This window comes from Buteo buteo, chromosome 21 (assembly GCF_964188355.1).
Source record: "Buteo buteo chromosome 21, bButBut1.hap1.1, whole genome shotgun sequence".
Taxonomy (NCBI): domain Eukaryota; kingdom Metazoa; phylum Chordata; class Aves; order Accipitriformes; family Accipitridae; genus Buteo; species Buteo buteo.
The window spans coordinates 14,051,919-14,068,981 of record NC_134191.1 but is presented as its reverse complement, the minus strand read 5'-3'; the positions used below and the strand labels follow the sequence as shown (position 1 = coordinate 14,068,981).

Below are 17,063 nucleotides of genomic sequence, written 5' to 3'. Positions count from 1 at the left end.
CTGGAGCAAGACCCAGAGAGGTGGGGAAATCTCTAGCCTTGGAGATACTTAAAGCTCAACTCAACAAGGCCCTGAACAACCTGGTTGAATGGGAAACACTGTGAGTAGGGGCTTGAACTAGATAATCTCCGTATGTCCCTTCCAGCCTCAATTATTCTTTATGAACTAAAGAGCATCCTAGCTGCTAGCATTTGGGATGTTGCTTCCAAAATTAAAGCACAGAAGGTTTTGAAATGGGTGAAGAAATGACCCTCTCAAAAGCAGACTTTAATGGTATCTACAATTAGGAACAGCTTAATCTTCAGGGAGATGCTTTTTGATGTCTTTGCACAATGAGAAAAAGGAAGCGTGTTTATTTTTACCTTTACAGGGACAGCTTTTCCATAGCAACAGCATTTCATTAATGTGACTAGCTTTCCTATTGTTTATTTGTCAGATATGTCTAATTTGGAGGAGGTTGTTTCAGAAGCTAATTACTGATGATTCCTCACCTATAAACGTATCTTCATACAGATGTGGAGTTTGTCATCCTATTGAGCTACAAATGACTGTTCCAAGTTACTGAACACCATTTGAAAAGTACAGAAGAATATATATTTTGTGTATATAACTCCTGTTGGATTAAAACATAGTCTGGTTTCCTTCAATACCTTTTTAGATAGATAACAGGAGTCAAAGCAGCACAGTCCATCTCAGGTTAGTGTCTAGTTCAGCACTAACCTGGAGCAACAGCCTTATTAAGGAGTGCAATATTCAAAGACAGCTCTTGCTTACACTGAACAAAGGCAAAGGACAGGCAGCTTTACAAGAAGTAAAATGTATAACCAGTCAGTAAATGGTCTAAAACTGCCATTTCATCTTCATTTTTAATGCACTTTGTGCCCTACCTACATTGTAAACTACTGAATGAAATTGCTTTTGCTGAACTGAACGGCTATGGTATCAGTGGAAATCATTCACTAAAGCAAGCAAAACTTTTCAAAACTTCAAATGAGAGAACTAATTTTCCTTATAACATAAGTAGCAGTCTGAAGTCATGGGAAGGCTCACTTAAGCTGCATGCATTTGTGTGTTTTGATCAAAACTGTGGCAGCCCCATTCTATTTTTCACTAAAAGTTGCTATTAACAGATTCCCCGGGGCCTGCCCCAGGCAAACCTGCTGCACCGTGTTTGTTAGCGCAGTGTAAAATGCCATGAGCTGATGCAGGGTCTAAGCCAACAACAGGCTCCTTGCGAGTGAGGTGTCAGCCCCCCCAGCTTCACAGTCCTTTCGTGGCCCATGCTCTTAGTTCAGGTTGAGGGTCGGGGCCAGAGTTACGCTTGCCAAAATAAAGATGCAGAAACAGCCCGTATACTGCTTTTTATACTTTGTAGTCCTAAGGTTTGTTGCTTGATTGTTACTTGCTCATTCATAAAGCGTGGCATGTTGTTATAGAGCTGGTGTGCCTGATTCACATTGGTGGATTTCCTCCATAAATAGCTAGCCCTGTTGATTTTCCTGGGAGTAGTTCTATTTGTTACTGACCATGAGCCCTTTTAAGGGACTGTCTCACAAGTACTAAAACTAACAGACATCTTTCTTATTACAAAAGACGCAGATACTTTTTTAAAAAAACAAAATATTCTCTAGCAGCGACTGCAAACAAGACATTGAATATTGCAACAGCCAGCCCCAGAAGCAAAATAGACAATGAATAAAGGGAAAATTCATCCTTTTTTGATTCACATATTCAGATTCTTCCCTCTTTAATCAGTCGGAGTGTTGCAGAGAAACATATTTGGTTACAGTGTTTTTTGGTCTGGTGTTTTCAGTTAATCATGTTCCTTCTAGTGCACATTCATTTTGAATGTGAAACAGGACAGTTATTTGTTTATTAAAACATATTCATATTAGCAGCACAGACAGGAAGACACTCCCTGGGTTATCTAGGCTTTTGTTCCTGCAAATAGCATCCCTTTGTCTTTTTCACAAATGGTCAAAGCGCAGTTTTTACCCAAGTTTGGTTGCTAGCAAACACTGTTCCGGCTGAGCAGGCTGTTCCAGGCTTTTGCTCCTCTGACTCTCTTTAGAAACAGCTCACTTTTTGTCCCAGTGTATTTCTGCCTACTTTAAGGCTATATACTTCAGTGCCAGTGTTCTTCTCTTCTCCATCTATTAGTTACCCACAACGTGTTAGTTAAGAGCATTTCTCTTTTGGTCTCACACATTGTCTGCGGAGCCTGGCAGAGCGTTAACATTAACTGACGGCTCTCACTTCTGTACCACATAGCCCTTGGACCTTTCCTGGTTCTGCCTCTCCTTCTCCCTTTGAGGCATCAGGCCAGTCTCGTATGTGCCAGATGCCCTCAGCTTTGCCTCTTGCTCCTTCAGGGATGGTACCAGTGTCTGCATGCCCGGCTCAGCACTGCAGCTTCTCTTTAATTTCAGAATGCCTTTAATTTAAAACCAATGTTTATAAAGTGATTCTTACGTGGTTTGGGGGTTTATTTCTTAATTGCTTGAGCTCTGTGTCTCTACACACAGAATACATGCTTGCACCCTCTGAAGGCGGTAGCTAAATGTCACTAACTTCAGCGGGGCCAGGATTTGACTCATGGATTTTAAGGTTGTTTTTCCTATTTTAGTAAGAAGCTAACATGTCTTGGACTATTATTTTAGAGAAGAAAAGATCATTTTAGCTGATAAAAGGGTGTACAGGGAACTATGAGAATCATGGTTGGTGATTTGGGAAAATTATTTCGGAATTTTAAAAAATTAATCTTCATAATTGAAAGCCTCTGGCAGTGTGATCCTCTTCATTTCCAAGCCTATTAGTAAAGTAAAGCAGAGCATCTGGTTAGCCTCTGGTTCACTCTCCAACCCAGATGAGATTTTCCAGCATCACAGTAACATTCCTTTCAGCCTTGAGCATCTTCCTTCTTTATAATAACAAAATGAAGATTGCAAAAGATCTCACAAAACCTAAGGCTATCTGGAAGAAGTCTTACCTGAAGGTGTGTGTGGAGCCCATTTTGAAGTCTTCTATGCATTCTGACAGTCAGGGAGCCAGTTGCAGTGGAGGTGTTTCAAGTTTCATAATGCACCAAGACATCATATGAGAACTCGTCAACACATTTCTGGAAGCAACAGCCAGTCCTCAGATGATCGTTTATCTTGGTCTGTGCTGGCTGTGGCCAAATTTTAGTGACCTGAACTAGAAAAGTGCTTTCGTTTGGTCCTTCCCATTAATCGTATGATTCAGATCAGGATGTGGCTCATTCTGTATTGCAGTAGTAGACTATGCAAGAAGGTGTTTGGAAACCCCCACTCGGCTCTGTCACAGGTTCATCGTGGATCTCAGGAAAAACACTTCACCTCACTATATCTTAAGTTACTCATGGCAAAATCTGAATGCAATACCAACCCACTTCCAGAGAGCTTACACACGAAAAGCCCTGAGCTCCAAGAATGCAAAACTGTTACTGTGAATGGCTCTTCCCAGGCTGAGAGGAAGATTCAGCCAGTGAGTAAAGAGAGCAGCTTAGAATAAAATATCTCACCAATATTTAAAGAGACGAGGCAGAAAAATAAGAAAGGTTAAATTGCAACTATGTAGCATTTTCTTATGTCCAAATGCTAAGCGTTTGCTTTTGGAACTGCTAAGGAATGGGGTTGTGGATGGAAAACAAACAATCATGTATCAGATAATTACATGCCCGTTGACTGGTTTGGTAGTTACATGTCCTTTGACTGAATTTGTATTTGGGATTGCATCTGGAAACTTGACCACTTCACAAACAATGCAGAAAAGTTATTCTGTACCAGCTAAGCCTGTGCTTTACTCCACCCTCCATCAGTATTGCCCCATGAATGGGAATAACCTGCTTTAACCACGAGGTGAGATTTCCTAGGGCATTAAAACTGATGCCACAGAGCCTGTCCTGTGGCACTCAGGGGTTAATTTCTCTGAAGATACCGTCTGCAGATTCAGTTCATGGGGAAGGCTGTTATACCCACAGCATCTCTAATGCTGGGATTTATTCAGGGCTTGGCAGTACTCTCCAATTTGAGAATCCTTATTTAGCTTCAAAAATAAATAAAAAAAGTGCTGAATTGTAGATGGTACAAAGACTAAAGCTCTCAACCCAGATCCCTGAAAATTGATGTTCTCCACACTGCACTTCTTTTCTGGTTCTGAATTTATCAAAGACAAAGTGTGCTGGGAGACCCTGGCAGTTTGTCTAATGTTAAGGAGCGGGCAGTCTGATCCGTAGTGGTGCCAAGTTCATGCTCAGTTTGGCCGAGGGCTGGAAGGGAGAGGAGGCTGGGGGCTTTGCTGAACTGAGACTGCCTGGTAGGACCTGTTATTTTGATTACAGTCCCATGCCTTCTCATGAACCTTGCACCTATCCTGCCCAGATTTTGAGGAGAGCTTTCTCCGAGCTGCAAATACACTCTTGCTGACTGATTGCAAAGTAGCTTGCATAGTCCAAAAGCAACATACAGGTCTGTAACCTTCAACAGCTCAACACTTGTACCTGTGCATTGTTTACTGAAGTGCAGACCTGCCAGCTAGTATTCATTGTCTACTGTCAACCAGCCACAGTTTGAAATGAATAATAGAGCAGAGAAAGCAATACTTGCCTCTTTTTGATCCTGGCTTAGTTGGTAAATATGTATGTAGCGAGGATTTCAGAGTTGCATGGAGGAGAGTTGCAGAGAAAAGGGTATCAAGTGCTAAAAAGCAGCTGAAACAATAACACTGAAATCAATCTCTACTGAGAAAGGACAACAGCTTTGCTGCAAGACGAATTTAGCTGAGCTATTTTCTGCCATGCTACTTTCCCCGTGACTTTCCCTGTGCACCATGTAAATACCACCCAGCCATGAGCCAGCCAACTGGCAGCCGTGGGACTCTGCTCTGGCACACTGGGCAGGGTTGTCCCACCCAGGAATGCTCCCTGCCAGACCTGCTTAATCAGAAGGTTCTTTCTTAATTGTGTTGCTCCTGGTCAGGTCTGGTAGGGTTTGAGTGAGCTATAGCTCTGTGGGGATGTAGCTTGTTAAAAACAAAACAAAACAAAACAAGCCTACCCTTATTTCAAATAATCCACCTGCTGCTCACCCATCGAGCTTGTGCAAAGTGGGTGTAAAAAGCTATCGGCTCTGGAAGAGTGGTATTTCCTTCGTGCCTTGTCAGGAACGGGGACAAATCCAGTCTAATGAGGGTGGCACTGCTATGTGGCAATCCGAAGGAGCGAAGCAAAAAGTGAAAATCTCTTTAACTCTGTGTCAAAGCTCCCTTTGGACATGTTGACTGAGAACTGGAAGTGCAACCCATGGGGAGAACGGACCCTGAATGCAGGAATTTGGGAGCTCTGGTTTGCTGATGACCTTTTGGCAGATTAATTGGTAAAACACCTTGCCAGTGTCTTAGAACATAATTCCCACTTTTTAGAAGCATTATTATTATTCATTTTCCGGTTGCTGAAAAAATTATATAACCAAAAAAACTCTGTGCCAAGATTGCTTTGGAATAGGGAAATGCTGTAGTCCAGCGCCAAGAATCTCACAGACTAAACAGAACCCACTGGGAGCCCTTGCTCTATATAGGAACTTCTGTTTATTTTAACATGTAAATAAACTGGGTGAAAAATGGGTCTTTTAAATTCTTTTTTTTGTTGTTATTGATGTGGGTTCCCAAGGGGTGGTCTGCATGGAGGGGAACCTTTTGAAGATAGCTTGAAAGGAAGTTGTGCCTGTCCCCCAAGACATTCGTCAACAGCATGGAGGGAGTTCTTACATGATCCAGCTTTCATCTTCTTTTCTTCTTGATGCCTAATCTACTGTTAGCAGGGAAGAATTAGGACTGTCTTCCCTGAGATGAATTGATTCAATTGTTTTCTCAAGCATAAAAATGTTCAAGGCACACGTATGGATTTTGCAGTGTAACTAGCTTGCTTGATGATGTTGCAGCAAGCTGGGCAAGGCTCCCTGCTCGGAGATCAAGAGGTGGGTCATTAACTTGCAGCGCTATTTGGAGGGGAACAATCAGGCGGGTTGTGCAAACTCTCAGGCAGGGCAAATGAAACTGTCTTTAAGCAAATAGAAGAGCAAGAAATGAATGGCCTTTGTTAAGGAAAAAATGGAAATGTTTTCTAGTTAAACAAGCTGTCATTTAGGACTTAATAGCATGTGCGTGTTGGAGAGCCAACGCACATGCCAGCCGTGCTTTGGAATAAATGGGCAGGGAAGGGGAAGGAGAGTGTGCAGTTCCACTCCAGCGCTGGCTTTTTCATTGAAAACCCTGACATTTTGAATTGGTGCCCCAGCTGTTTTAGAGCTGGAACTTGGATCAGAAAGTTAGTGCAAGTGGGCTTTCATCCTTGTTTTCATCTGGGAAAAAATAAAGTTTGCACCTTTTTTTTTTTTATTTTCTGGTACTAAAACAAGAGAATAAAATTATATATATGTTTTTAAAGCTAATTAAAATAGCAGGGAGGTTGTCCTTGGCTGCTCTCCTCTTCCAGCGAGTGTGGAAATCTAGCTACCATTAGTGGTATCTTAAGTCATATGTGGAGAGCAGAAAAGAGGCCCTTCTCTGTTCTTAAAAGATCAGCAGCATATAGGTCAAGTGAACTAGTGAGACCCTGAATTAACTCCAGCAAAGTCCATGCAATTTTGTCTGCAGTATCTGAGCACTGATACTGGTTCTATGTCATGCTAGAATAAGTCTTTGAAGACCAACTCTGATGCTAAATAAAGTCACCTCAACAATACTTCAGGAAATTATCTGCTCCTCATGAAAGAGGGCAGAATGTCAGTGCAACACTGCAAGAGTAACAGTTAAAATTTATTATAGGGCCTTAAGTAAAATCACATAGTGCCTGATTATAAGACTCCTTAGAGGAACCTTAAGTTGTGCCTCACTGATTATATATCTTACATTTATATTGTGATTTTCATCCCATGGGAAAAGAGATTGGACAGGAATCATTTCACCCATCACCAAAAGAAACTCTTCTGCAGAGGAACTCAACAGTTGCTCAACCACCTATGCTGTCTTTGTGCAGCATTTTCAAATCATTGATCCCACTAACCTGGTAGAGAAGGGCATTCCTTGCAGCTGTCTTTTGCTTTAATATTCTTGAGGGCTGGCTTGGGAGGTGGCATCGCAGGAGGGTCTGAGGAAGAAAGTGGAATACTGTTGTGTATGAGCTTTGTGGAAAAGGAACTGGGCTCCACATTCCTCTTTCATGGGCCTTAACTTCCACCAGCCATGCCACAGCAGCATCCTGATTTTGTGATAGGAATGACAAAGCGACCTTACTCCAGGCAGCATCGGATGTGACTATGGTATGTGCAGGCTTTCATACTGTCTTGCCCCCTTCCTTTACACGACGTCCCTGGAGACACTTAGATTTCTAGTCCGGCCACAGTGACTCCTCTTTGTAAATGCAGCCTATGAAGAGCTCATTATTTTGCAACACAAACACTCAGATGGGTTTTTTCAACATGTTTTCATGAGCAACTTGATGTTCCAGGAAGACTTTTAAGGAACTGCAGTTCAGAGCCAAATTCAGCAACAGAGTAAGAAATGGCCAAGTCTTCTAAAGCCAAAAGATTCATGCTTGTATCCGTTAGGGATGAATTGGCTCTTAACATTGACAGAAACAGTTTGCCTTGTTGGACAGAATTAACGACTGCTCTGATGTGTACCAGGTCATTTTGTTTGTCATCTGTGGAGTACAGAAAAGATTTTAAAAGACTTCAGCAAGATGACTAGTTCTCTGGTCCCCAGCAATAAGGCACAAATAATTCAGTATAGAAAATTGCCTGTTTCTTTTTTTTCCTAACCAAGACAACAAACAATATAACTCTGTGTGTGCACTATTCTAAAAATATCTCAGCTCTGCAAATGTGTCTCTGATGTGGGAGGAGAAGGCTTTCAGTTTGCTGCACTCTTTGTGTGAGGCAAGTGAATAAAAACTATCCAGCAAATGCTGAAAGAAAAATGATTTTCCTAACCTTGAGAAGGAAGAGGGAAGCTGATGGATTTCTGCATTCGGGACAAGACTTCCTTTTGGTAAGAGAGAGGCAGAACCCATCTGTAATTTTTAGTTACATGCTCCATACATAAAACACCAAGGGTCAAGAGAGACTTCTGTTGGGTACCATATCTAATGGTTTTATAATGTGCCTGTTGTCATGGAAAACCCAGTGTACTCACTGTATCTGTACAGGTGATGTGAAAGAAGGGATGCTGAGGACTACCCAGACAGAGAAGAGCAGTCAAAAGTTACTAAGGATAAGCATGTGTTGAGCTGTATTTCAGATCCTTGAGGAACATAAAGATGGAAGCAGTGGTGAGAGGGAACCCTCTCCTTTTAGTTCCTTCTGATGTGGAAGTAGTCCTCCTGGAAAAGCCCGAGACCATAGGCTTGTATCAAACGTCCCAGTGTAAAGCTTGTCAATACTGCAGAGCAGGTTTTCTCTGCACTGTGCCCCATGGTCCTGTCTGCCAGTGGTCCAGATCACGGGCTTAGCTGGAGCACTCCACAGCTCCCTTCCAGCTTTTCTTCTTGTGGAAACCAGAGCTGTCAGAGAGGATGAGAGAGATGGTGCACAGCTAAGGCTCGGTCAGACAGGCATTGAAAAGCTCACCTCCAAGGTTTAGCTACAAAATACACTGCAGCACAGCAGCTGGCCTAGGTGGCAACTTGATCGGAGTCAAGGTGGCATGGCAAATCCTAGGACAGCGTACCCTGCTTCTCCCAGCTCAGGTGTCTCTGTGCTGCCTTTGCTCTCCACCTGCATGCAAAATGAAGAGTACATACCTATGGAGAGCAGACACTACTGAATGCCCTCTGTGCATCAGACTTGATTTGGTTGGGGAATGGAAAAAGATAGGGGAAATAAAACCAGAACAGGCTCCCTTGCTGTGATAAGTCTGTTCGCAGGGCAAGGAAGCCGCTTTGTTGAGTAGGAATCTGCAGGATGAACTCGGAGGTGGTTCCTGTCTGTATTTGTTCTGCGAGTGGAGCGTTTGCTTTACATGTTACTGACAATACAGGCACACTCTGCTGACTTTTCCAGATGTTGATTGTCCTGCTTTGAAGCTTCTTCCTGTTGTTTTAGTTGTTTGTGTGTCTGAATGGTGGATTAGATGTACTGCTTGTTAAACAAATAATTAAACATTGAGAGCTTTGAAATCCAGTATGTTTAATTAATGAGCTTTGCTCACTTGATGAAAAGGATGTGTACTTGATTCATTACAAAACAAGTATAGTTTTTTCAGTAGTGAACTGTTATGACAATTTGAAGTGTTTACTAGTTCATTAATATTTTTCATTAAACCTTGAAAAAACACCCAAGCAGAAAATCAAGGCTTCACACAACATTTGCTATGTAAACCCATTATTAGTGTCGTCTTGTGTATTGTCTCACCCACATTCTCCATCTATGTGCTTTCTCCCATCTCCTCCTCTGCAAAACTGTGCTGCCTTACAGTCTGGGATTAGAGTTAATTATTACTTTTAGATCTTGCAGTATGTTGGACCAAGGTCTGTGATGACGCCCTGTGGTGCTGGGTGCTGTACAAGTGCAAAAAAAAAGCAGTTCTTGCTTGGATGAGTTTCAATAGGTCTCATAAATAGAGGCATCAGCCAAAATGCCTTGACACCACTTAATTAACTGCTGCACTGACTTCCAAAACTGAAACACTCCTGAAAACTGTATCTGCTTCATCTTGTGCTTTAGTTTTACCTCCAAGTCTGAATGTATTTCATATACGGCAGAGAGGAAAACAGAGATGGATAAGCGTTGATGTATCCCAGTCTATGGGGTTTAGATATTAAAATGAGCTAGTGAAGTGGTCCCTTCCCATAGCAGTGAGATCGTAGGGTAGGTTGTGGACCACCACAGCGAGGTCCCCACCTGAGCAAGCTGCCACAAGCACAGGAAGATCGTGGGAGAGGGATTAGGTTGGCACATTTGCACTTTGCGCACCAGACAAGCCATCCAAATTTCTGTCACTGACATCTCCTTCCCGCGGGCTCAAGACCTGGCATTGCTCTTCCGTGTGGGCTACCTGCAGAATGAAAGCGTCTATGAGATCTTTTAATTATGGGGGTTTTTTTCCTAGCCCAGACAGTTTAGCAGCAGGGAGGACATCCTATTTTCATGTCTCTCTCCAGCAGCATCACCTGCTGGGGGTGGTGAGAGCAAAACAGGGTGAAACAGGCTCACCTTCCCATGTGCTGCAGTGTCCAATACCAATGAGGAGCCCATCCCATCTCCAATTTGGGGCAGAAAACAGAGGCAGAGGCCTTCAGGAATAAAACAAATCTTTCAGAAAGCTAATAAACACATAATAATAATGTAAATACCTCCTATTGCCTAAGATGCATTTAGGCATTTGCTTCAGATGGACTTGTCAGACTTTGATAAGCTTATCGATGAAGGAGGCAGTGAAAGAAGAGGGTCTTCAGCTGGAGCTTGGCTGTGGGCACTAACAAAAATCCTTCCTTCGCACACCGCTGTCTGCGCTGTAATGTGCTGCTTGCTGCCTGCTGCTACTGCAGAGCCAGTGCTGAAGCAGTAAAATCACCTTTTCTGGCCTCCAACAGCTCCTTTGGGAATTGAATCGCACCCATGCTCCAGCTTATTAAATCAGACGCTATGGCACCGAGCCTTGCTGATGGCCCACTCTGACATAATTAAGAAGTGTCCTTTCAATGTGTGATGCTGCGGTACAGGAGCAGCTCCTCGGATGTGGCGCGTGAATCATTGACTTCACAGTGGTGGTAGTTCTCACCTTTAACTACTTCTGAAAACTCCTGGCTCTCCTGTGTTAGTGCCATTGCAATTCAAAACTTACTTATGCTGAGGGAGTAGTAAGCCTGGAGTGCCTGATCTTCTCCTAACTCTCCCTGTTCCTGGTTCTCCCTCTTCAAAATCTTGGAGTTACATACCTAGAGAGGAAAACAAACACACAGTGTGATGGATCCCAAGGCAGGAGTCAAGCCCTGCATTCCTCCTGATTGTTTCTACCATCAGGTGGTTAGGGAGAGCATTTCACCCCACAGATGCCTGTGATGGTGTCCTCACTACAATAAAAATGGATCCAAACGATCCCCTTTCCCCCAAAGTTGGAAACATCAAAATATGTGAAAAGTCAAGATCCAGATTCTGCCTGGAGAATTACTGCTCCCCAGGCAGATTTCTCATGTCCTCTCTCTCTGTTTTATGGCTTTTCCATAATGAATAGGGAGCAAAGGCTGAAAAAACAACATAGCCCATAATTTCTGCTCTCCCATGACTGTAAGCTTTAAGGAACAGCACTGAAATCGGTTAATTTACAGCAGCATAGCTGAAGTCAACATTTGACCCCACATTTCCCCTGTCACCTCATCTTCTGCAGCAAAACGCTCCCGCTGAAGCTCTGAGAAGTCAGTCCACACCTGAGTATGCAGGGTCGGGCTGTGCCTTTGCCAGGAGGGTTTGGCACTAGGAAAGAGAAAGAAATATGTACAGTGTGTGGCCTATATAAAAGTTGCTGTTTAGAACAAAAATTGTGCAAATATCTGAGGGGGCACAAGGTGTGCTGCTGTGGTCATCCATCCCCGCAGTGTCTCAGAGGGCTGGGTGCTAATGCACCCTAGGTTGTGCAGAGACAGGCACTGCCAGGCTCTCCTCTTTGCCTAACGCTCTGTTGGTCTTATTTAGTGTATTTAAGGATGGATTTCTTCAGCTATGATGTGGCCCCACAGCCCCAGCAAAAAAGCATTGTGCCGGTGGAGACCCAGCACAGCTCCCCTCGTCTGAATGAATCTGCCCAGCAAGCCCAGAGCTGGGGTGCTTGTTTCTTCAGGCAGTCCCCATTTGGTCTTTACTGAAGGGAAGGGAGTGTCGAGTTGCACTGTGCTTTTTATTTACATTTTTTCCAGCATATCTCCAATCTGACCAGGATGTAACAATTTTTGAGGTATGTGAGCCAATGTCAGCTGAAAAGTCTGGCTGCTTTGGAGTCGTTTTCATAAGCAGACCCCACAGCACAAGAGAATATGGGATCTGATGAATGGAGGGATCTGGTGAATGGAGGGACTTGCAGAAGTATGCATTTGCAGGGCCACAGGATCCATTATGCAGGTAGAGTGATACCTACATGGTGATAACACACTCCCTAGAGACCTCACACCCTCAAATACTTCATCGCTGAACCCTCAGCTTTGTCTTCCTGCACAGCCAGTCAGTATTCTTTCATCCAGAGAGGTGTGTAGCTTTGGAGGATCTATAATCATAGGTGAAATCATGCTCTGAAGTCATGCTTTCCAACAGGGTTGACTGATCATGAGTTCCTGTTCTTGTCTCTACAGTGGCAGAGCTGCAGTCTGAGCAAGCTCATGCAGAAGATACAGAGGGCAGAACTTAATAGCTATTATATATTGGGCCAGATCATTGCAGCCTCTATTTAGACTTTTTTTGAGCAAGGTGTGTTATTTTGCAGTGGTGTGTTTGGTTGGACATGGAGGCTTAGACCTCCTAATTCTAGATTTGCAATTTGAAAAGATGTGGTTTGGATTCTCATTTTTAAAGGCTTGCATCTAGGAAAGGGTGCCCACAATTATCTCAGTACACGCAACCTGAAATGGTCGATCACTGAGCCGCTGCACGTACATGATGCTAGCAGTGACCCATGCAAGCGGGATGTGAAGCCAGACAGATAGGAAACCTATTTGACAGTTTTTGAAAACCAAGTGTGTCATGCGGGTGTGCACTGGCAATCACAGCTCTTCACAGATGAGCATCTCATGGTTATAACTTCACGTTGCCCTGTTGAAACCAGGGGCCCCAGGGGGAGTGTTGTGATGAGGAACTCGTGGAGCCGTGATTCTCGTGACGCTTCTCTGTTGTCTCCTTTGGGTGTTGTGTCACTTGGGTGTGGACCAGCCTCTGATTAGTTCCAGTTTCTGGGTGCAGGCAGTTCCCCTCCTCTTGCACCCACTGTCTTGCCGCTGGCACTGTGCAAGCACTACTTCAGATTCATTCCAAGCAAAACCCAAAGCAAATAGCTTTACGTCAAGGATGAACTTGACCTTTCATTCTTAATGGCTCTAAAGGCAAAAGATCAGAGAAAAACATGTCAATGTTCTTGACTGTGTTGATGTTTGGTTGTGCATGTCTTTCTCTTCTAATGAAGAGATCTTAGTTTCTCACCTTGAAGCTTTCTCAGCTGGGAGATTGAAACTTGCAATAAACTCATTCTCTGGTGGAGTGAATTTGGTTTCTTGGAGGGGAAGAGAGAAAAATAGAAAAATAAAAGAACACAACCTAGCAACGCCATCCGGCTAACCTTGTGCAAGGGGCAGGGATAATATCAAAGCAAAGACTTCCATGGCCTTCCTTTACCATACAGGCAGACAAACTGCTCCTCAAGCATTGCTCTGTGCCATCTAAGTGGGGAACAGTAGTTTAGTAGTTAAAAGCAGGGTCAAAAGGTGGGTTCATTAAGTTATTAGTAAAAAACCCCAACCCTGCAGAAATCCAGTGAGATGCTTGTCACAGCTATTGCACAGGTATTTCTTGGCTACCACAATCATAACTGACTGTTATGAGCAGTATCATTGGTATGTGGTAGGACCAGGGGATTTTCTCCACACTGAGGACCAAGGAGGGTTTCCAGACCTGCCTCTGTCTCCTCCAAAAATAGAGCAAAGCCTCACAGCTCCACAGCAGGGAGTCATGGTCCATATATAGACCTGGGCCACAGGGGTTTGCTATTTCAGCTTGCTCAGCTGTCTTACATGGACACTGTAGAGAAAGAGATACTAGAAGCAAGCGCAAGCAGCACCAGAGAAAAAACAAGTAGAAGTGCAGAGCTCTGCTAAGAGAAAATGTTCCTCTCTCTGGACTATTCAACTCATATTAACCTGCTAAATTTGAAGTTTATATAATAGGCAGATAATGCCTTTGAGGTCCACAAAGTGAGTGGACTGGACATGTATAAAAGTCAGGAAAAGCTTGCTTTCCATCTGTAATAAAAATCAGTTTAAAGTTTACAGATCCAGTAACCACACACATGGCTTCACTTCTGTAGATTATTGCAACTTGTATTTTAATTGGCTCTTTGATTTGTTTCTGGTCACTGATCCACGGAAGATGCTTGCTATATCATATTTTGGCAGGAATTGGAGCGTGTGCATGGAAAGCAGAACCGGTAATATGATATTTATAATTGACCAGCATGACATCTATGGGTTTATCTGGCAGGCAGCATGGCTGATTGCAGTGTTCACTGCCAAAAGACCTAGCTCTGGAGGGCACCTGGCAGAACAAAAGAAGAACAAGTTTGGGGTTCAGTTTTTCTTAGATGGAGTGTGTTTAGTCCAGCTTTTATTAGAAGTTCTGCCTAATTTGCAAGCTGATTTTTTTGGATGGCTTACAAGAAAATTAAGTTTAGACGTACTGATTTCTTCTGGTATGACTATTGCTAGCAGATCTAACTGAAAAGCTGTTACCTTTTCGGCTAGGTAGGCAATGCTTTTCTTTGCTGATCACTAGAGGGGGTACCATCCAGCATGTAAACAATTATCAGGCACTTCACATCCTTTGATAAGTCATTGCCCCTTTATGCCTTTAAGCATGCCTAAGTGCCCACTGGGGAAGGCCTAGGCAGACACACAGCAGGAGGGAGATGTTGTTTGAGACTCCCTATACCCTGTCCCATATGGATGGGATGTGTTTTCCCCTTCACAGTTTTCCTTAACCACCTGCATGGAACAGAAACAAACAAGGAGACTGTTTTTAAGGAAGAATCCTATTTGTGATAGATAGCAACATGTATGTGTGGAGATAATAACATGTATGTGTGGTCAGATAAGCATGCAAACTGCTTCCCCAGGCTTTGCAAGCTCCAAATTGCCTGGGACTGTGTTTGTGGCGGTGCTGGCTCCACCACTGCCAGGGATGCCGCTGTTCCCATAGCAACTCCCCATCTCCCGTTTTAGTCTTCCCCTTCCCTTTGATCAGACAAGATAATTCTCGGGTAGAGAATGAGCTAACAGCGTCCAGGTGCAGTACAGTTTGCATTAACACTTGTTCAGGAGGAGCATGCTACTGGAGACTTTCCCATTGCGGGCACTGTGCAACCACTGTCACTTGGCCACCTCTGCGGGAGCGCTTCACCTCGTAGCAGGGAAGGTTTCCAGCCCACCCAGTGCTCCAGGATATCAGTGAGAAAAGGCAGGACTCTGCAAAGCTCACACACATGGAAAAGGCTTTGTCCATGGCCCATTAAGTTTATAGCAAGCCTATGTAGTCTTCAGAATTTTTCCGTTTCTTGCCAAGATTCTATGCAGCAGTTATGGCTGTACAGTGAGCCATTGGACCCCAGCGGCTATGATTCCTGGGGCAAAAACCCATTTCCCAGGACGCAGTGACCCACCATCTCTACAGCAAAGCAAGACAGCCCCTCTGCTCTCCTCACCCTGATGTTGAAGGCTGCAAGAGATTAGATAGTTACTCATAGTTTTGAAGAGCAGGTAGAAACACAGGGGAATAGAAGATTTTTTTAAAAATCAGATCATGGACAGTCTGGCACTTTTTAAACAGCTCTGTAAAACTTGCTTTGTATTTCTGCAGCACTCTTTCTGTTGAGAGATGACTGCAGGAGAAGGTCAAGTTAGGACAGTAACAGTCCAACAGGAATGTTTCTGCCAAAGCCTTTCTCAATTGCAAACACTGCTGCAAATGACTTAGATGCATGCTCTCCTTTTCCCCTACAGTTGGCCATGGGCAGAGCGAGGGTGATCGTATGGTTGTCTCAGATTTCCACGTCTTCATCAGGGACAGCTTGCAGCACATTGATCTCATGAAGAAAGAACACCCCGAGCTGCCTATTCTCATTCTGGGGCACTCCATGGTAAGCACCATCCCCTACTCCTCCCGGCAGCACCCAGGACACGTGCCATAGCGCGGTGGTACTCTTGTGGATTGCAGGAAATAACTAAGCCCACAGCAGGAAAAACAAAACTACAAGCAACCTTCCTTTCCGCTTCATTCACTGACTGATTTGCCAGCATGCCTTAGCCCATGAGATCTGTCTGGAGTATAGTCAGTCCTTAACTTTTCTACCCGGATCATGGCCCTAATTAGTGCCATTTGCAACAATGGGCCTGTTTTTTAATAGGAGCCTTCATTCACACCAGGAACAGGGTGAGTCCCACCATCTCCCTTCCGCATTGGGCTTCTCCTTTCATTTCAACCAGCAACCAGGAGGTGAAGCCCTCCAAAGCTTTTTGAGCGGCTAGGGGATGAAGCACTAAAATACCCTGTAGCCTCATTCTGTTAAACAACCTAACAGGAAAATGTACCAGGGATTAGGACTGCAAAAACAAAGGCACTGATTTTGTGAACAGATCTGAAGTCTGATTCTGACAGCACGGGCCAAATCCCTTTATTCAAGCTAGCAATATTCCCACTGATGTCATTGATCTGCTCTCCCTGCCTTCCCAGAGGAGAGGAAAATGAGTAAGTACTTTGGGATTCAGCCCATGCACCGATAAACAAGTGTTCTTGCATAAGAAGGCATGGCATGCTCTGAAGTGCTTGCTGCGCTCCAAAGCCGCTGTAACAAGGAGCTAATTTCCCAGTGAGGTCTTTGAGATGCTTCTCGCTGCTACTCCATTTAACAAGCCCCTGGTTCTCCGGCGGCAGCGTGGAAGCTCACCAAGTATTTCCCTTGGCAACTAATCCTCTGCAAACTTTCCCGAGCAAGCCAGCCAGACCCCTCGGGTCCCCCACCCCTCACGCCATCAGCCCCCGTCCTCACGCAGGAGGGCTCAGCCTGGCTGGCGTTCAGCTCCAAACCACGGGCTGGGCGTTCGCTGTCAGGCCCTGGGCACAGCACTGCAGGGCTGGAGGGGCTGGGGGACTCGGAAGAGGAGGCTATTTAACTTCCAGTAATTCGTGAAGTTCTTCGCATGCTGGATGGTAGCACTGCTGTTGCCCAGGTTACCAGTGCCACGAGCACAGAGCGAGCCCGGCTTCGTGGTGTCTTCCCGATGCAGCACTGGTCTGTCA

The 17,063-nt window shown here is 44.3% G+C and overlaps 2 protein-coding genes across 5 annotated transcripts in view; both read left to right on the top strand.

The window, feature by feature from the left end:
* TPRA1 (transmembrane protein adipocyte associated 1) overlaps positions 1-17,063 on the top strand; it is a 185,618-nt gene that overhangs the window by 33,235 nt on the left and 135,320 nt on the right. The gene's annotated exons all lie outside the window — the stretch shown is intronic.
* Positions 1-17,063, top strand: part of MGLL (monoglyceride lipase) — a 68,036-nt gene that overhangs the window by 33,564 nt on the left and 17,409 nt on the right. For all 4 annotated transcript variants that reach the window (XM_075053159.1, XM_075053157.1, XM_075053158.1 and 1 more), the window contains exon 4: positions 15,767-15,903. In XM_075053159.1, coding sequence (XP_074909260.1) covers positions 15,767-15,903 — 137 coding nt within the window. The remainder of the gene's footprint in view (positions 1-15,766; positions 15,904-17,063) is intronic.